The following is a 21484-nucleotide window of genomic DNA, read 5'->3' as shown; positions in this document are numbered from 1 at the left end:
TGGGTAGGGGATGGTAAAGTCATCTGCTAAGCAAGCTTTGATTGAGAAACAGATAAACTTATCTGCTTAGCAAGCTTTTGGTGAGAAACATGTAAACTCATCTGCTAAGCAAGCTTTGATTGAGAGACAGATAAACTTATCTGCTAAGCAAGCTTTGAATGAGAGACAGATAAACTTATCTGCTCAGCAAGCTTTGGTTGAGAGACAGAAAAACTCATCTGCTAAGCAAGCTTTAGTTGAGAGACAGATAAACTCATCTGCTTAGCAAGCTTTAGTTGAGACACAGATAAACTCATCTGCTAAGCAAGCTTTGAATGAGAGACAGATAAACTCATCTGCTTAGCAAGCTTTGGTTGAGAGACAGATAAACTCATCTGCTAAGCAAGCTTTGGTTGAGAGGCAGATAAACTCATCTGCTTAGCAAGCTTTGGTTGAGAGACAGATAAACCCATCTGCTCAGCAAGCTTTTGTTGAGATACAGATCTGTTAAGTAAGTTTGGTCAGGGGAACAGGTAAACTCATCGGCTAAGCAAGCTTTGGTTGAGAGACAGATCTGCTAAGCAAGTTTGGTTAGGGGAACAGGTAAACTCATCTGCTCAGCAAGCTTTGGTTGGGAGACAGGTAAACTCATCTGCTAAGCAAGCTTTGGTTGAGAAACAGATCTGCTAAGCAAGTTTGGTCAGGGGGACAGATAAACTCATCTACTAAGCAAGTTTGGTCAGGGGAACAGGTAAACTCATCGGCTAAGCAAGCTTTGGTTGAGAGACAGATCTGCTAAGCAGGTTTGGTTAGGGGGACAGGTAAACTCATCTGCTCAGCAAGCTTTGGTTGGGAGACAGGTAAACTCATCTGCTAAGCAAGCTTTGGTTGAGAGACAGATCTGCTAAGCAAGTTTGGTCAGGGGGACAGGTAAACTCTGCTAAGCAAGTTTAGTCAGGGGGATAGATAAATGTGTCATATGCGCAACTCCCAATATGGACTCCCAAAAGGCACTCATGGTAGACGCGCATTGTTTGGAAGAGCCTTAACACGTGTATCATCCTTTTGTGCACGTTTTTGACACCCAAAATGGCGGACAGGGAATGTCCGTGTATGTGAGCTGGGCATTGTGTGAATAGGGTCTATACATACCTTATGACTGGGTTGGTGCAGGGCTGTAGGGTCAAGCAACAACAATCAAAGTCACCCACAGAGTCCTTTCGAAGGCGGGTCTTGTTGGTTCCATAAACCAGATTGAGCTGCAAGATAACGCACAAAGAATTGTCATTAAAGTGTTTACAATTATTGAGTTTCTTGTTATTAATTATAGAACCTTGAAATATAAACAACTTATTGACTCAGAATCATCACAAAAAGACTATTGTTCTGTCCATATTGGCGTGTCATGGCCGAGCGGTTAAGAGCACCGGATTCAAGCTCTAGTGTTTGATCAGCAGAGTGTGGGTTCGAGTCCTGGTCGTGACACTTGCTACATAAAAATTGGGGAGGTAGTGTTTTCTGCTCTACCAGACAGGCTTCGGACTGATGATACCCAAGCCTACATCCGTATGGACTGTAAAAGGGGTAACCCTGTTTCAGCCCTAGGAGTAGGTGGCAACGGCCTCTGGACAAAAATAATTGTAGCCCACACCTTGAAGTGGCCTTCAGGCCTTGTGTGTCTGGCGACTTGCTTAAATATATATAAAAAAAGTGTCATGAGTGCCGCTTGCGGTGAATATCAGCACTATGTGAATGTTCATTATTATTGTTTTTATTATTGTCAAGATCAAATAATGTAGCAAGCCTATGATCAATGTATGAAATTATGAACTTTAAAAAACGAATTGGGGTTGAAAATAGACAAACTGAATAGAGTGGGACTTAAACCAACGACCTTGTCACATTGATTTACAAAGAAAGTAATACAGTGACATATGCATCAAATGAACTCAAATAAATTGACAGGATGAACACAATTCTTCTTCTTGAAATAAACCAAGTTCTTTTATAATATACGGGGAATTAATATTTACAGAAATTTACAGAAAATATAGTACAGTTTTATAGGTCATAACCTCAAGGGGTGTTTTCTTACGCCATTGATGGCCGAGGAAACCAATGAATTAATTCAATCACTTAAAATATACAACTTTCTTCTTGGATAACTTAAGGGTGCTTCTTTCAAGCCTTGGTTGAAATAATAAACAATTACCAATCACAACTTTTCTTGTTCATGTTTATAAACTCAAAGGAACAAATTATTTACAACTTTCTTGGATTGAACTCAAGGGTTCGTCTACTCAATTAAATCAATAATTCAGAGCACATCTTTGGCCAGCTCGCATTAAAACATATAACAAAATCAATATAAAATAAACCCGTGTTTTTGATTGCCACGACTCTTGTCTCTTGCCTGCTCAGCGACTTTGACAGTCCGTCCTTCAGGTATACGGCCTTAGTTTTAGCCCCATGAAGTCGGTCGATGGTTGACTGAACTCTTCGTCACCAAGGGTTGGGCGTCGTGCGTCTTATTTAAACCGGGGTTTGGTGGCCATGATATTCACAGTGGAGGAGGGCACGGTTCAAGGCTGTGTGCGCCGATGGAAATCGGTCACTGAAGATTTTCCAAAAATCACAAAATTCCGCGGTGGACTTTTCTATCTCACAGAAACTCTTTCTACGGTGGAGTCTGCCCTATAACCTGCGAGGGCTGAACCCACTCGCCGGGTGGTTACAATCGACCCACTCTCACTTACTCTCTCAATCTCTACCGTTACAAGCGACCCTGCTCGGTCGGAGTCATCGTCGATACTACTCTACATTAACTATATCCCTACCCAAGAAACCTTCCCACGATTGCCACACCTACATTCCACATACCATGTTCATAATGTGCCCATTCACAAAACCCAAACCAAATATCATGACCAAATAAGGAATTCTCTGAACCTCGACCCCAGAACAATAAACAAACTTTTACTACGCGCACAACTACTACACATCTTAAAACGGACCATGGGCTGCCTGACCAACTATCCGCGACCTGAAAAGACTAAAGAATTCCGCGCGCCAAAACTAAATACTTTACAAAGTTCCATAAAATGGAAACACTTTGACAGACCTGCAGATTAATGTGCCAGTGCTCTTCCAACTGAGCTATCTAGCCCTCTGTTGGCGGTCTTCCTATTTTATCAGTTTCTTTGTTCAGGGGTATCAGTCATTCCAGTTTTTATAAAATGCTACAGGTTTGTACGTTTGTACATTGGAAAACACCTCTAAGCTCAGAGCAGTTTTTACAAGACAAGGAAATTGAATAAGGAAGCGAGATAGTGGAATAAATCTTCACATGACAAGAAATAACAATAGAGTAGGAATCATCTCCAGATTTATTGACAATGTCTAAAGTTGGGAGTATAATAAGAGACAGATATAGCATTCATCTAAACAAGTCTACATGAGCAATAATCAACTGCAATATCAATCTAGATTTATTAACAATGTCTAAAGTTGAGAGTATAATAAGAGACAGATATAGCATTCATCTAAACAAGTCTACATGAGCAATAATCAATTGCAATATCAATCTAGATTTATTGACAATGTCTAAAGTTGAGAGTATAATAAGAGACAGATATAGCATTCATCTAAACAAGTCTACATGAGCAATAATCAACTGCAATATCAATCTAGATTTATTAACAATGTCTAAAGTTGGGAGTATAATAAGAGACATATATAGCATTCATCTAAACAAGTCTACATGAGCAATAATCAACTGCAATGTCAATCTAGATTTATTGACAATTTCTAAAGTTGGGAGTATAATAAGAGACAGATATAGCATTCATCTAAACAAGTCTACATGAGCAATAATCAACTGCAATATCAATCTAGATTTATTGACAATGTCTAAAGTTGGGAGTTGAATAAGAGACAGATATAGCATTCATCCAAACAAGTCTACATGAGCAATAATCAACTGCAATATCAATCTAGATTTATTAACAATGTCTAAAGTTGGGAGTATAATAAGAGACAGATATAGCATTCATCTAAACAAGTCTACATGAGCAATAATCAACTGCAATATCAATCTAGATTTATTGACAATGTCTAAAGTTGGGAGTTGAATAAGAGACAGATATAGCATTCATCCAAACAAGTCTACATGAGCAATAATCAACTGCAATATCAATCTAGATTTATTTACAATGTCTAAAGTTGAGAGTATAATAAGAGACAGATATAGCATTCATCTAAACAAGTCTACATGAGCAATAATCAACTGCAATGTCAATCTAGATTTATTAACAATGTCTAAAGTTGAGAGTATAATAAGAGACAGATATAGCATTCATCTAAACAAGTCTACATGAGCAATAATCAACTGCAATATCAATCTAGATTTATTAACAATGTCTAAAGTTGGGAGTATAAGAGACAGATATAGCATTCATCCAAACAAGTCTACATGAGCAATAATCAACTGCAATATCAATCTAGATTTATTTACAATGTCTAAAGTTGGGAGTATAAGAGACAGATATAGCATTCATCCAAACAAGTCTACATGAGCAATAGTCAACTGCAATATCAATCTAGATTTATTAACAATGTCTAAAGTTGTGAGTATAATAAGAGACAGATATAGCATTCATCTAAACAAGTCTACATGAGCAATAATCAACTGCAATGTCAATCTAGATTTATTTACAATGTCTAAAGTTGAGAGTATAATAAGAGACAGATATAGCATTCATCTAAACAAGTCTACATGAGCAATAATCAACTGCAATATCAATCTAGATTTATTAACAATGTCTAAAGTTGAGAGTATAATAAGAGACAGATATAGCATTCATCTAAACAAGTCTACATGAGCAATAATCAACTGCAATATCAATCTAGATTTATTAACAATGTCTAAAGTTGAGAGTATAATAAGAGACAGATATAGCATTCATCTAAACAAGTCTACATGAGCAATAATCAACTGCAATATCAATCTAGATTTATTGACAATGTCTAAAGTTGAGAGTATAATAGGAGACAGATATAGCATTCATCTAAACAAGTCTACATGAGCAATAATCAATTGCAATATCAATCTAGATTTATTGACAATGTCTAAAGTTGAGAGTATAATAAGAGACAGATATAGCATTCATCTAAACAAGTCTACATGAGCAATAATCAACTGCAATATCAATCTAGATTTATTGACAATGTCTAAAGTTGGGATTACAATAAGAGACAGATATAGCATTCATCTAAACAAGTCTACATGAGCAATAATCAACTGCAATATCAATCTAGATTTATTTACAATGTCTAAAGTTGGGAGTATAAGAGACAGATATAGCATTCATCCAAACAAGTCTACATGAGCAATAATCAACTGCAATATCAATCTAGATTTATTTACAATGTCTAAAGTTGGGAGTATAAGAGACAGATATAGCATTCATCCAAACAAGTCTACATGAGCAATAATCAACTGCAATATCAATCTAGATTTATTGACAATGTCTAAAGTTGGGAGTTGAATAAGAGACAGATATAGCATTCATCCAAACAAGTCTACATGAGCAATAATCAACTGCAATGTGAACTCCAAAAACTACAATTCAACTACTACAAATAGTCAGTCTGTGCAAACAATGGATGGAAATAGACAAAATGAGTTTGGGTAAAAACCCAAATCATTAAAATGATTTACTTTACAGAACAATTAATGATTTTAAATGGAAAAAATGATTTCTGTTGCAAGAGTCTCCTGCCGTCGATTTTACCAAACTCTTCCTTACTTAGGACTAATCTAACCCCTCAGAATGAGTTATGTTCCGTATACAAAGACGTAAGAATGCATTGAACCCGTCCTAAGTTGGGACAACTCGTCCTAACTCGAATTAGGATTAATCTAACCCCTCAGAATGTGTTATGTTTCGTATCCAAAGACGTAAGAACGCATTGAACCCATCCTAAGTTAGGACAACTTGTCCTAACTCGAATTAGGATAAATCTAACCCCTCAGAATGAGTTATGTTCCGTATCCAAAGACGTAAAAACGCATTGAACCCTTCCTAAGTTAGGACAACTCGTCTTAACTCGAATTAGGATTAATCTAACCCCTCAGAATAAGTTATGTTCCGTATCTAAAGACATAAGAACGCATTGAACCCATCCTAAGTTAGGACAACTTGTCCTAACTCGAATTAGGATTAATCTAACCCCTCAGAAGAGTTATGTTCCGTATCCAAAGACATAAGAACGCTTTGAACCCATCCTAAGTTAGGACAACTAGTCCTAACTCGAAATTAGGATTAGTCTAACCCCTCAGAATGAGTTATGTTCTGTATTTAAAAGCATAAGAACACATTGAACTCATCCTGAGTTAGGACAACTCGTCCTAACTTAGGACCCCTCAGAACGAGTTATGTTCCGTATCTAAAGACATAAGAACGCATTGAACCCATCCTAAGTTAGGACAACTCGTCCTAACTCGAATTAGGATTAATCTAACCCCTCAGAATGAATTATGTTCCGTATCCAAAGACATAAGAATGCATTGAACCCATCCTTAGTTAGGACAACTCGTCCTAACTCGAAATAAGATTAATCCTAGCGTTTCTTGAAATCGGCTGCTGAATCCCTCCCAAAATACAAAAAGGAGCGTTCAGGCCCAGATTGAAAGGAACATTACAGAATTGGTTTTTGCTAACAAAACAGTTGCTGGCAGTTTAAGCACTTTATGTAGTCCACCATATACATCAACAGACAAACCTGTAGAAGTTTGAGATCAATCAGCCATTTTGGCCGTGAGAAATAGTGAACAAATTATTACATATTTTGCATGACAATGATGCGAAACAAAAATGAATTAAAAGCTCACTGAGCGATAAACTCCAAACGCGAGATAAATTTTATTTATTTCTCATCAAATATGACATATCAGACAGAAATGTTTCAAGAGATGTTTTCTGCCATCGTCATCATTAGATCGTGAATCTGAACTCTGTAATCTGAGACAGGTTTTTTTTTTTTTACCAATTCTGTAATGTTTCTTTAAAGGCAGTGGACACTTTTGGTAATTACTCAAAATATCTGTTGGCTCAAAAACTTACTTGGTAATGAGCATTGGAGAGCTGTTGATAGAACAAAACATTGTCAGAGACGACTCCCTCTGAAAGAACGTAGTTTTTGAGAAAGAAGCATTTTATCACTAAAATATTTAAATTGAATTTGAGACCTCAATTGAGGTCTCGAATTCAAGCATCTGAAAGCCGCAACTTGTGTGATAAAGGTGTTTTTACTTTTTAAGGTATTATTTTCTCACAACTTTGACGACCAACCGAGCTCAAATTTCCACAGGTTTTTTGTTGAGATACACCAAGTGAGAAGACTGGTATTTGACAAATTATCAAAGGTGTCCAGTGTCTTTAAACGTGATGATAACAATAAAAATATATACATTTCACATTCTTTTGAATGTTAAAGCCAGTGGACACTATTGGTAATGTCAAAGACTAGCCTTCAGAGTTGGTGTATCTCAACATATGCATAAAATAACAAACCTGTAAAAATTTGAGCTCAATCAGTCATCGAACTTGCAAGATAATAATGAAAGAAAAAGCACACTTGTCACACGAAGTTCTGTGCGTTTAGATGGTTGATTTCGAGACCTCAAGTTCTAAACTTGAGGTCTCAAAATCAAATTCGTGGAAAATTACCTCTTTCTCGAAAACTATAGCACTTCAGAGGGAGCCGTTTCTCACAATGTTTTATACCATCAACCTCTCCCCATTACTCGTTACGAAGAAAGGTTTTATGCTAATAAATATTTTGAGTAATTACTAATAGTGTCCACTGCCTTTAAGGCATTTTCATACATTGATACAATTTTTCGAATAATAAAGGTTATCTAACTTAGAAAGCAAATTTTGGCAAATTATACAATAGTTAGTTTTATTACATTTTAATGAGTAATGATTTTCAAAGCAACTCGTTGCATGCAATGTTAAACTTCATAGGTTGCTTCTCTTGTCAAAAGGAAAAGGTTGCACTACTTAATGAACAACCCCATAATGTAATAATCAACCCTTTGCATGCTACTATTTCTTGCAAATACTATTTACTGCTACTATTTCTTGCAAATACTATTTGCTGCTACTATTTCTTGCAAATACTATTTTCTGCTACTATTTCTTGCAAATACTATTTTCTGCTACTATTTCTTGCAAATACTATTTTCTGCTACTATTTCTTGCAAATACTATTTACTGCTACTATTTCTTGCAAATACTATTTTCTGCTACTATTTCTTGCAAATACTATTTTCTGCTACTATTTCTTGCAAATACTATTTGCTGCTACTATTTCTTGCAAATACTATTTTCTGCTACTATTTCTTGCAAATACTATTTTCTGCCCGATGAAATGTTTTTCAGAAACTCCTTTAAATAAACAAGCCTGTAAAGATTTGCCACCAGGTATTATGGACAGAATTAATCAACTCAATGTCATCATATTGAGAATGGAAATTGAGTGGTTATTTGAACTTTTCAGTTTGCATAATTTTGTGATTTAATTTGATTGACATGTTTTGGTGGTCAGTTCAATCCATGAGACAGTATTTGACCAGTATCATCATTATTAGATATCATTACACCTTCTTATAAATCTTCACTGAATTCCAATCTGCCACTGCAAGCTGCTGACCATCTGATGTCAATGAGATTCCATTTTGGTCATACAGACCCTGAGCAATACAGCTGAGAAATCTACCCTGAGTGTCATACTGATGAATATGACCAGTGCCTGCCCCATTCCACACTGCAATGTAGATAGCTGAGCTGTCACAGCATACACCTCTGCAGGATTGAACTTGTTGACTATCAATCTTTGGATTGATGCTGAATAATAAAGTACCATCGACGTCAACAATGTCTACTTGTTTCCCACAACCACCGACTACAACTCTGTCCTTGCTGTCAATGGCCAAGAAGCAGGGTTGTGTCTGAACTGAAACAGTGTCAATGAGTGAACCATCACTGGATTTGTGTTTAGTAACAACTGACCTCGTCACGCCCCCGACCATGATTGTATCCTTTATGACTGCTACACCACAGAGACTGACTGATGTCTTGCCCACTTCACTATGAGGCACTGTGTAGAATTCAAACATCTTGTTGCCATTCCTATTGTACATCTTGACAGAGTTGGTCCTATCTACAATCACTAACTGATTCTGGAATGCAGCAACAGCCAGAGGGTCTGGAAAACAGATAAACAAACGAAATAGAACCCAATATAATGAATGAATATTCATTTGAAAAAAAACTTACAATAATTTGATTTTTGTAAAAATAAAAAAGAGATCATTTTTTAATTGAATGTTTCCTGAGTTGTAAAAGCTCTTTGTATAGCTTCCAATTTACAATCATACATGTAACAATGACATACAGTAGAACAATAAACAACAATTTACAATCATACATGTAACAATGACATACAGTAGAACAATAAACAACAATTTACAATCATACATGTAACAATGACATACAGTAGAACAATAAACAACAATTTACAATCATACATGTAACAATGACATACAGTAGAACAATAAACAACAATTTACAATCATACATGTAACAATGACATACAGTAGAACAATAAACAACAATTTACAATCATACATGTAACAATGACATACAGTAGAACAATAAACAACAATTTACAATCATACATGTAACAATGACATACAGTAGAACAATAAACAACAATTTACAATCATACATGTAACAATGACATACAGTAGAACAATAAACAACAATTTACAATCATACATGTAACAATGACATACAGTAGAACAATAAACAACAATTTACAATCATACATGTAACAATGACATACAGTAGAACAATAAACAACAATTTACAATCATACATGTAACAATGACATACAGTAGAACAATAAACAACAATTTGTTCATATTAGCAAGGTTACTATTAATCAAGAACAAAATAGTATTGAATTCATTCTTTTTAACTCTTCTTTTCTGTTTTCACCAAAATAATTATTTATTTATTAATTTATTTATTTAATATTAATTTGGTATTAAACTGCTTTTGTTGGTTTTATTTAGAGGAATGTCAATTATTGAGAATGACTGCAGCAGAGTGGATTTAGTGATCATGCAGCGGATATATGTAGTCTTAGTCTACAAGGTACAGTGAAATAGCAAGAACCATTCAATTTCATTACATACAGTTTGACTACCATGGAAACCTTGTATTGATCACAACCAATGCTGTGATGTTTGAACATTTTAATGATTGACTTGAGTCGAGAAAAAGCAAACAATATTTTATAAATAGTTCTCAGATTTGATTGTGGCGTTGCAAAGTAGATTAAATCCTTATTTTCATTGAATACTCTTTGACTGTCACCTTGAAAACCAAACAAGAGTACTTTTTCCACAGTTATATCTGAGATTTACAACAATATACCCCTGACTAAATGATTTGTATGGAACTTACTGCTTGATAGTGAGATAGATTTCTTCTGTTGTCCCTTAGTGTCGTAGATTGCCACTCTTGCATTCACATAGTCAGCCACTGCCATCTCATCCCCAGGTACAGAGGCATCAATATTCAAAGCCCCATTGATTCCTTCACCATACTCCAAACTAAGCTCCCACTTTGGCTCCTTCATAATCAGATTACCCAGGGAGGTGTCACAAATCCCTGAAGTGAATCTCAGATGGTCGAGGGTCGAATCTATCTTGGGTTGATTTTGATCTATGAGTCCCTTCAAGTCCTTACTGATTGTTGGATAGCTTGCAAAGAAGTCAGGCATTGATGAATTCTTGCTGATGTCTTTGGCAGTCTGCAGTGAATGCTTTATTTGCTGCAAGTTTACACTCACTGCTTGCTCAAATTCCGCCAATTTCTTGTTCCGATCTTTAAGGATGGTTTGTATTTCTTCCATGATGCGACTCTCTTGAGCTGTTACCTCAGCCCTGATCTCATCAGCTCTGTTCTTCACCTCTGCAATGGTTCTCTTAACTGCAATGTTTAGGTTGTCTTTCATTGTTGAGGCAGTTGCTTGAGATTGATCAAGCTTCTTCATGGTTTCTTCAAGGGGAGTAAAGAGTTGAGCCAATGACTGTTTGTATGTGGATGAGGCTTGGTTGCAGTCAATATACTCATGTTGTGGTTTACAGTGAACGATGACAGTGCAATCTCTACAAATCATCACATCACATGTTGTACAGTAGAACCTCATCACTTCACCTTCATGAGTTTGGCATTCTGGATGGCATTTGGGTTTTGTCTTTTTTATTGCAGTTTTCCCATCTCTAACATCTTTCAAAGTAGCTACTGTATGGCTTAACAACGAGGGAATTTTCTTATGCATTTTGTAGCAGTTTGCACAAATAAACATGGGGCAGTCATAACAGAAATGTGTTGCGTTGTTTTTTTCCTCACATAAATTACAGACCAACTTGCTGTGTTCAAGTGAACTGACCTGCTCCAGTTGACCTGCAAGACCAGTTAAAATGAAGTTACTCTTGAAATCTTCAACACCCGTCTCAGGAAGTTTTGTCTCCTTTCGACACAAAGGACAAATAAGCATCTTTGCATCTTTGTAGTTGGTAGTGTGATATTCAAGTAAACAGTGTTTACAGAAGCTGTGAAGACAGTCTAGTAGTTTGGGTTCCGTGTACTCCTCTTGACAAATACTGCACTCCAGATAATCCTTTCGGATTTTCTCCAGAGCTGAACCTTGTGCTGGTTTAGAAAATGCCATTTTGATCTGAATAAAAAAAAAATAACAAACTCATTAATCAAATATTATAAACCACAAGGGAAACTGACCGGATAAATTTTAATTGATTTGGGTTTGAACAAACATTATCACTAGAGTGGGACTCGAACCATGGACCTCCAGATTAACATGGCAGTGCTTTGTATACCAACTGAGCTATCTAGCCAACATAGAGAGACTGACAACACAGGGCTAGATAATAATTTGGGGTGCTAATCATCCTTACTCGCAGCTAAGAGCTGAATTGCGAAGGATGCGGCTACAACGTGTTCGAGAAGCAGGCATGCAAGGGCGCCTTAGGCTGCCAGCCACATCAACCCATTATGACCACGGAGCACAGCCAAGATCAAAAGTGTTTGATTTTTCCCAAGGGAGGAAAACCTGATGGTCTGCAAAACCCTCGTGGCACAGCAGAGAACAAACGCACAACTCAACTCACATATGGCCCTGGCCAGGAATGGAACCGGAGTCATCTTGGTGAGAGGTGAGCGCTATTCGCACAAGCCAACCATGCAATCCAGTCAGCTCATAGCCAGTCAGCTCATAGCCAGTCAGCTCAAAGCCAGTCAGCTCATAGCCAGTCAGCTCAAAGCCAGTCAGCTCATAGCCAGTCAGCTCATAGCCAGTCAGCTCAAAGCCAGTCAGCTCATAGCCAGTCAGCTCAAAGCCAGTCAGCTCATAGCCACTCAGCTCATAGCCAGTCAGCTCATAGCCAGTCAGCTCAAAGCCAGTCAGCTATAGTTGGTAGAGCGCCAGGACATATATCCAGGTGTCGTTGGTTCAAGTCCCGCTCTTGTAGGTCTAAATTTGTCTTTGTTCCAACCCCAAATCAAAATAGTTAACATTCAGTTTGCCTGAACAGCTGTTGCTATTCTACATCAATTTGAACCATGTATTGTACATTAGATGTAATAACATTACATTTAATGTATAATAGATGTTAAATTTGCATCGGGGATAAAGAATATTCATTTTGGTTTTTTTTTTTTACCCATACACCGATGTGTGTTAGCACTGTATACTCAGTTATTATGTCGTTGCGGTACCTGCTGCCAAAACATAGGATTCCAACTGCCTCTAGCTACCGGGCAACCTCGGTAGTCTAGTTGGTAAGACACTGCTCTAGAATTGCAAGGGTCGTGGGTTCGAATCCCACCCGAGTAATATGCCTGTGATATTTTTTCACAGGACTCGGGAAAGTACTGAGTATACAGTGCTAACACACATCGGTGTATGGGTAAAAAAAACAAAATTAATATTCTTTATCCCCGATGCAAATTTAACATCTATTATATCGTTGCGGTACCCGCTGCCAAAACATAGGATTCGAACTGCCTCTAGCTACCGGGCAACCTCGGTAGTCTAGTTGGTAAGACACTGCTCTAGAATTGCAAGGGTCGTGGGTTCGAATCCCACCCAAGTAATATGCCTGTGATATTTTTTCACAGGACTCGGGAAAGTACTGAGTATACAGTGCTAACACACATCGGTGTATGGGTAAAAAAACAAAATTTATATTCTTTATCCCCGATGCAAATTTAACCTCTATTATGTCGTTGCGGTACCCGCTGCCAAAACATAGGATTCGAACTGCCTCTAGCTACCGGGCAACCTCGGTAGTCTAGTTGGTTAGACACTGCTCTAGAATTGCAAGGGTCGTGGGTTCGAATCCCACCCGAGTAATATGCCTGTGATATTTTTTCACAGGACTCGGGAAAGTACTGAGTATACAGTGCTAACACACATCGGTGTATGGGTAAAAAAAACAAAATTAATACATTTAATGTAATAAAACATTTTAATATTTCATCATTCAATGGCATTTGGGACTCATTGTTTCAGCACTGAATATTGGGGACGCCAAATATAATAATATGAACTACCAAAATTGAGTCTTTCTGATTAAATAGTTGTGAACGCTAAAGTGCAAGCATTGACAATATTCTTGAATTTTGCTGCAAATAAGCGGAAGTGAAAATAATTTGTTTGTGATTTATTTTTTTCTAATTTCTCAGAAACTACAAATTCTCAGCAAGAACTATTTTAAGGGGAGCTTTCTACCATTATTAGCTTTAAACCGTGTAAGTTTAATGTAGATCTGTGGACATTGTGTCGTTGGACCTACAAAAAGTACACAGAACCTTTAACGTAAACAGTTTGGGAACCTGGCCCCACTTCAGCAATAATGGCCTCATAATTAAACACAAATAATTTTGTTGATCCCCATGCCCTTGGTAGACTTCCAACAAAATTTGATTTATTGCCCACCACTAAAACTGGTCTAGCTACAACACTGAATATATTGATTTTCAAAGTCTATACGCCTCTCTTAATATTTATGCATGAGGTACGTCACAATGCTAACTCAAAACGAGGCGATGGGCGTAACCACTGCAAGTGATGGGGGAAGTGCGCCCATGGCCTCATTTTGGGTAAGAATTATGACGTCATGCATTTAAGTATTAAGAGAGGCGTATTGGTTGAGTCGCATCCCAAGTCCTTTCAATCAACAAAGATAAAAAATGTCTGAAGTAGGGCCTATTAATACCAAAGATGTCAAACAAGTTTTGATCAGCACTACCTTTAAGATTGATAATCAAACAATACCTTCCCTTAAAGGTAAAAACATGAACGATAAATGAGACAAGTCCTTTGCATGGGAAATTGCTGTTGATTATTTAATTATTGGGATATCGTCTCCTTTTGTTCATAACACTGAATTCAAGTCTTAGAAAATGTTGCGACCAATTGAGAAGAATGACCCTTAATAACCAGCCATTACTTCCATTGCATTGAACGGTAAATTCATTCTAATCTGAGTCAATCATGGAGCTAGGAAACAGATTTCTACCCTGAGTGATTTCATAAACCATGCAGTCGTGTTAATTGTACAAAACTTTTAAATGTAAACCAAAGATAAAATCATTATCATCTAGGCTGCAAATTACAAACAAATTATACTGCACAAATTAAGTGGTATTTGTATACAATCTTAGGCCTGTTTTTAAATAAGCTAACACAGTGTATTTAGCAAAGTTGAATCAGTTTGTGATTTGTACTCACCTAAGCACATAGTTCTGTTGGAAAAGATGTCCAAACGTCTGCAATCTTGTCAGGATGTTCACTGAGTTTACAACAGTCTTATTTCGTGGTAGAATGCAGGATTATGTTGCAACAAATACAGTCACAAAACACCTACGTAGCAAGTTTGTACTTTGTACTGTGCGGGGTGTGTCCACAGTTGCTGGATTAATGTACAACGTACAATGTACTGCAGTACTGTGTTGACAATGAACTTCAGTGTCAAGGTCATTGAGCTAGCGATACTGCATGTATCTGTGTTGTCTGGGCTGTTTTAACAATGAACTTGGCAGTGTACATGGTGTAAACAACTCCATGAGTGTACAACAATACATAGTGAACGTACAACGTACTGTAGTAGGCTACAGTGTGTTGACAATGAACTTCAGTGTCAAAGGTCATGGAGCTAGCGATACTGCACGTCTGTTTGATGTCTGGGCTGTTTTAACAATGAACTTGTACATGGTGTAAACAACTCCATGAGTGAGCAACAATAAATTTGTAAAGAGTGCTAACAAAAATAAGATTATTTGATTACTAAGAAAAGGTCTGAACTATAGTAGCTATGGTGGGAAATATTAATACAACCGTGCAATTTTATATTAATTTTATTTTATTCTGTCACATCACTCATTTCCAACCCCACTTTAAAACTATCAGATTAAAGCCATGACTTATAAAAACATCATTTTGTGATGAAATCACAACAATTGAAATAATAATGTACACCAGAGTTTTTCCTTGCCAAAATGGAAGCACAAAATTCAGTTTATGCTTAAAAGACACATAGCAGTACAGTCCTGAAGACTTGGGAAATTAAAACCGCTTTAGGATTGTTGGTTTTGAGGACTTGGGAAATCAAAACGACTTTAGGATTGTTGGTTTTGAGGACTTGGGAAATCAAAATGGCTTTAGGATTGTTGGTTATGAGGACTTGGGAAATCAAAATGACTTTAGGATTGTTAGTTTTGAGGACTTGGAAAATCAAAACGAATTAGGATTGTTGGTTTTGAGGACTTGGGAAATCAAAACGACTTCAGGATTGTTGGTTTTGAGGACTTGGGAAATCAAAATGGCTTCAGGATTGTTTGTTTTGAGGACTTGGAAAATCAGAACGAATTAGGATTGTTGGTTTTGAGGACTTGGGAAATCAAAACGACTTCATGATTGTTTGTTTTGGGGACTTGGGAAATCAAAACGACTTCAGGATTGTTGGTTTTGAGGACTTGGAAAATCAAAAGGAATTAGGATTGATTTTCCAAGTCCTCAAAACCAACAATCCTGAAGTCGTTTTGATTTCCCAAGCCCCCAAGTCTTCGGACCTTTCAGCTATGGGAAAATTATGGTGCAATCTTGTATTTTATATTATTTAGTCACATAGCCATGACTTGTCTCAAACAATTTTATGATAAAATCACAGCAGTTAAACGTGTTAAAACAAAAATGTACACCAGAGTTCTTACTTGCCCAATTGGTGCTAAGCACAAGTTTATCTCACGCTAGGTCCATTGTGCTTATCAAAATCTCACAGGTATGACTATTCACTCATTGCCTTATAAAAGGTTCTTAGCACAGGTTCAAAAATGTCACGCATAGCTAGCTGGCCTCTGAACTTGGCATCTATGCCTATCTAGAATTGCAAAGGTCGTGGGTCAGAATCCCACCCAAGTACTGTGATTTTGTCCCCATTTTGGCACGCACTAGACTCCCAAATAGCAACAACATCACGTGATCTATCAAGTGACTGAAGGAGAATTAAACAATCTACCAAACGATAGTTTGGTTTTGAACTTTCTAGGTCAACTCAAAGGATGTTGTTTCGTTGACTCTCCTGTGAAAAGTTTCCGTATGGCACCAGGCCACCACTTTTTCATTCGATACGAAATAATTTAGTATCTAATTTACCTTAATGAGATATCACTTTTTGTAAAAATGAGTGAAAAAAGTGGTGGCGCCATTCCCTCTTTGGATTTTTGGTAAATTACTGCAGTAGCTAGAGTGTCAGTCTGTAGTGTCAGTTGATCTATTGATTCTATTATTATTCATTCAAATGTTCAAGACATAACCTACGACAGAAAACTTTGTTCTTTGTTCTTAGCATGAAAAGCCTGGCATAAACACAGACCGTGAGTAAACAGCAGAGCTTTTGTCACCGCGGAGCTGGCACAGTATCCCGGTAAATTGCAATCAAAGTTTGGGGTCGAAATCGGAAAATAATTGACTATCGAATAAACAAACGATTGATCCTTTTTCCGATCCAGAATTACTTCTCTTCATTAAAAAAGAACTGATGCGGTGAATTCTTCTTGACTTGTATAATATTGTGATCCTAATATTGTTATTATGAGACTCGAAAACCGAACAACTACTGGAAAAATTGAAGATTTCTTACCTCTCTTTAATAATCTTACTTGTCTTTCGAGCAGACGACTTTGACAGGGGGAGGGGGAAACATTTCACAGTCTGTTAGAGCGCCCTCAATTTAGAGGGCGCTATATCGATATCGCGATAAGAAACTGTCAGAGCAACCGTTAACTGCGGTCACTCAACCAAGACGTTACAAATGCATGAAAAGTTAGCGCCCTCAAGTGAGAATAAACAACTGGTGGGTGGATGCAGCTGCAGCCGTGACCGTGTTTTGAGTAGCAGACTATGATGCAACTCTTTTGAACATGTGTATGGGGGCTTCATCAACATTTTAGTCTCGTCTCAAAACACGTTTTGGCAGTATTACAGTACACAACCCCTCGCTGCGGTGTAAAAACAAAATGCGGCCGAGAATCAAGTGGGACAACACAAAAGAAATTGAAATACACTATTAATGGTTTGAAATATTCAAAAGTGTACTTGGTATGAGTTTGTTTCAAGAAGGTGTCGATAGTTTTAAATTATTGTTATCGTTGCATTAAAAATTTACCACTAAAATTATATAGCGCCCTCATAAAAGAACTAACAACGCCGGAGGTGGGTGCAGCCGCTGTCGCCGTGTTTTGAGTAGCAGACTACGATACAACTCTTTTGAACATGTGTATAGGGGCGTCACCAACATTTTAGTCTCGTCTCAAGACAGCAATTGGTAGTGGTTGCAGTATTATCAGAAATCGACCACTAAATGTATATAGCGCCCTCATAGAAGAACTAACAACGCCGGGTGGGTGCAGCCGCTGTCGCCGTGTTTCGAGTAGCAGACTACGCTACAACTCTTTTGAACAATGTGTATGGGGGCTTCATCAATATTTTAGTCTCATCTCAAGACACGTTTTGGTAGTGTTTCAGTACAAAACCCCTCACTGCGGTGTAAAACAAAATTTCCTTAATGCCAATAACAAATTTCCTGGATAACAGTTTTGGCAATATATCAAAAGAAGTATAAGAAGCGTTACCGCGGTAACACTTCTCAGACTGTGTCTTCCTCTAGGGATTATTCTTATAGTTTTGGTGATAAAGAAGTACAGCAGTTTTGGGTTAAAGTACATTGTGTTTTGAGAAATGTTTCACTAATGGCAAAACAATGCAATGTCTTTTACAGGGGTAATTTTAATATTTTACTATTTTAATTCTATATCACACAGTTGTTTCTTGTTTCACACGATCAGGGTATTTATTTCACACTAAAGCCATGGACATAAAACCTGGCAAAATAAAATGAACATTTTAAACTTACTATACACGTAACGGGCAAAAAACATATCAAAGTAAAGTGATTGATAGTTATGGTAATAGGCATTATTAGGGCCTACTGAGAATAATTAGGTTAGAAGACAACACCAGTATGAAAACAAGGAGTTGCTACATAGATTGGTTTTGACCTCATCGCAAATACTTGGTACGCATGCATAGCGATCAAGTTTGACTGCGAGCTGGATCAGCATGCACCTCGTTCAACAGTAAGCGCTTTGCAAAAGAATTTGCGAAAAGGTCTTTGATGACATTAGTTAACAACAGGGTGGACCACGTGAAGGTTGTCATCTTCCACCCCACAACAGTTAAAGGGATCATAATACATCCAAGTGTGTAACCATTACAACAAGTGCTTCTTTGAAATGTTATCCCCTTTGATACCTAGCCTACGGAGTGAAAAACCAGCAATAACAAATACTCTGGAAAACCCCACTTAAACTTATCTATAATAACTATGACTTAAGAAATGCTTTCAATTGTTCAATTTAAGTTGTTGACCATGATTAGGCGGTTAAAGAAAATTGTATATACCGTTTTCTTGCAGTAAAACCAACTAATTACTTTCCTTTGTTTAAGATAAGATACACTTTATTTCAATTAATATCCTGTATCTGAAGTCTTGGCTACTTGGCTAGCTCCCTTTGTCTGCAGAGTGAAGAAACACTCTTGTGAGAAAGTACTCTGGAAAACCCTGATATTAGCATCAAATAGCTAGGCAGATATCAAACTTGTCATCACTTTTTGTAATTAAAAAAACCTGGTTAACAAGTACTCTCAACTTTAAAACTGTTGTGAATGGTATATCAATTACCAATCTTAGTGTGGCATTTTGCCAAATAATTAACACCAGATAATAAACTAATCGCATGTCCTTTGTATTAAAAATAATACCCTCATTATAACGAGCACTCTCAACTATAGAACTTGCATGGTATAACAATTACCGATCCAAATGTTACATTAATGCATCATAATTACCATCAGATAATATAAATAATGTCACCATTGTACACATACAATGTCATGACCATTGTCATTAATTAGCATATTAATGAGGTCCAAATTCACTCAATATACAACAAACAATGTCATGACCATTGTAATTAATTAGCATATGAATGATGACTCAAATACATACAATGTCATGACCATAAAAAACCTCAATAAGAGTTACTGAACCTTATGTGTGTCACAATATACATGTCCTTAAATAATAACTAATAAAAAGAACATGGTGGCCACCATGTGGGGGTACCCCCAGAACACTTATAATATTGTTTGGATGAATAATGGAAAAACAGAGTGACACACAAAAGTTACCATTCATTACAATATTCAAAGTCAGTAACACTTAACTTTATTAGTTTGTAATGTTAAACCAATCATATACACTTCCTGACAAGCTTGTTGTCTTCATATTTGTAATGAGTCACCTCTCTTTACAAAGTTGTTTCATAATTGTAATGAGCAATTGCATTACAAATTTACTTAACTTGTTTCATTCTTGTAATGCAGTAGTTCATTAAGCACTTGAAACTTTGACATACTTGCAATAAGGTACTTTATTGCAAGTATGTTATAATTGCATGAGTGTCATAAAGTACCTCATTACAAACATGCAATCTTTTATGTGAATACATTAACTTGTAAGGAATTATATCATTACAAGTTATTATGTATTCTGTCTACAAACTTGTAATGAAGTACGATCATTACAAGTAAGTTGACCAATAGGCAGCTTGAAGCAGGAACTTCATTCATATCCACATCGCACCAGTCCAGTTCTGCACCGATGCAGAGTCAGGGACGCCATTGAGATACAAGCACATCACACAGTTCCACAAGACATCAGGTTTTTCATCAACGACATCTGATTACCCATACTCAAGCCAACCCTTTCAGCAGCAGCTCACCACAACAATTCACACTCCAACTCACTGGCATCACAGGTCAAGAACAGCTTAGATCCTTCCGCCCAATTGTGCATCCCTCCAGTGCTACTTATAAACTCCACCACCACTACTACTCCAGCTTTCTCCTGAAGACAAGCAGAGTCTACTGTTTCATAATGTCAAGACCACACAGGCTCTTTTCAGAGTCAACACTAACACAAACGAGATTTACACATTGTTGTACACGCAAGTTTACTATAATACTTATAGTTTCTTCATATTTATCCACACCATGCAAAGCTTCAAACAATACTAATATTCAAGTCATTGTTCCACAATAAGAAAACTTTGTCTTAGTGAGTTCAATCTGCAGATGAATCCGGATGATCATGCTGTAATATCAAGATCCATTGGAAGATTTGTTCAATGTTGTTCATGCTCTTGGAACGTCTATTCAGTGGTCAAAGTACATCCTTAGTAACAGTCGAAGCTGGTGGATATGATCTTAGATGAGGGCAGTCATCATGAAGAAACAGTCCTCCTTTACAAAGACTGTGTTGAAGCAACAGTTTTATTGGTGCTGCATAATGTGGCTAGCATCTTGACGTGACCAACTCTTAGTTCCACTCTGTTCATCCTGTAATATGATATAAAACAAAACGGAAAAGAAAAAAGATTTATAAGTAAAATTTTTGTGTATAAGCAAAGTTTAATTTCTGCACTTAGTGGATTTCTCAAATATCAAAGCAAGCTTATAGTCCTTTCACACAAGAGCACTTTAGCAAGGGTCCCTTGCTAAATTGTAGCCTGGTGGTAAAATTTAACAAAATGTTCCTTGTGTGAAAGGACAACCATGTTTTTCTTCTGTCCAAGTTCTCTTGCAAAATCTCGTCAAACATTTCTACATTTTACAACCAGGCTAAAATTAAGCAAGAGACCCCATTTAAGTTGCTGTCATGTGAATAGCACTTTAGCTTAAAGAGATCTTTTACCTTCAAGGATCCTGATAAGTAGGTGTAGAA

At 37.0% G+C, this 21484-nt stretch overlaps 1 protein-coding gene across 1 annotated transcript; it reads right to left on the bottom strand.

Annotated features, from left to right (window-relative positions):
* Positions 1-8641: 8641 nt before the first annotated feature.
* LOC117305584 (E3 ubiquitin-protein ligase TRIM33-like) lies at positions 8642-15043 on the bottom strand. Its single transcript, XM_033790463.1, has 3 exons — positions 14872-15043; positions 10518-11796; positions 8642-9252 (listed from the first exon to the last, which is right to left on the bottom strand). The coding sequence occupies exons 2-3, from the start codon at positions 11788-11790 to the stop codon at positions 8642-8644; spliced, it is 1884 nt and encodes a 627-aa protein (XP_033646354.1). The 5' UTR covers positions 11791-11796; positions 14872-15043.
* Between the last annotated feature and the right edge of the window lie 6441 nt (positions 15044-21484).

This window comes from Asterias rubens, assembly GCF_902459465.1.
Source record: "Asterias rubens chromosome 8 unlocalized genomic scaffold, eAstRub1.3 super_scaffold_89, whole genome shotgun sequence".
Classification (NCBI taxonomy): Eukaryota; Metazoa; Echinodermata; class Asteroidea; order Forcipulatida; family Asteriidae; genus Asterias; species Asterias rubens.
The sequence above is the reverse complement of the archived record's forward strand: the minus strand, read 5'-3'. Positions and strand labels throughout refer to the sequence as shown.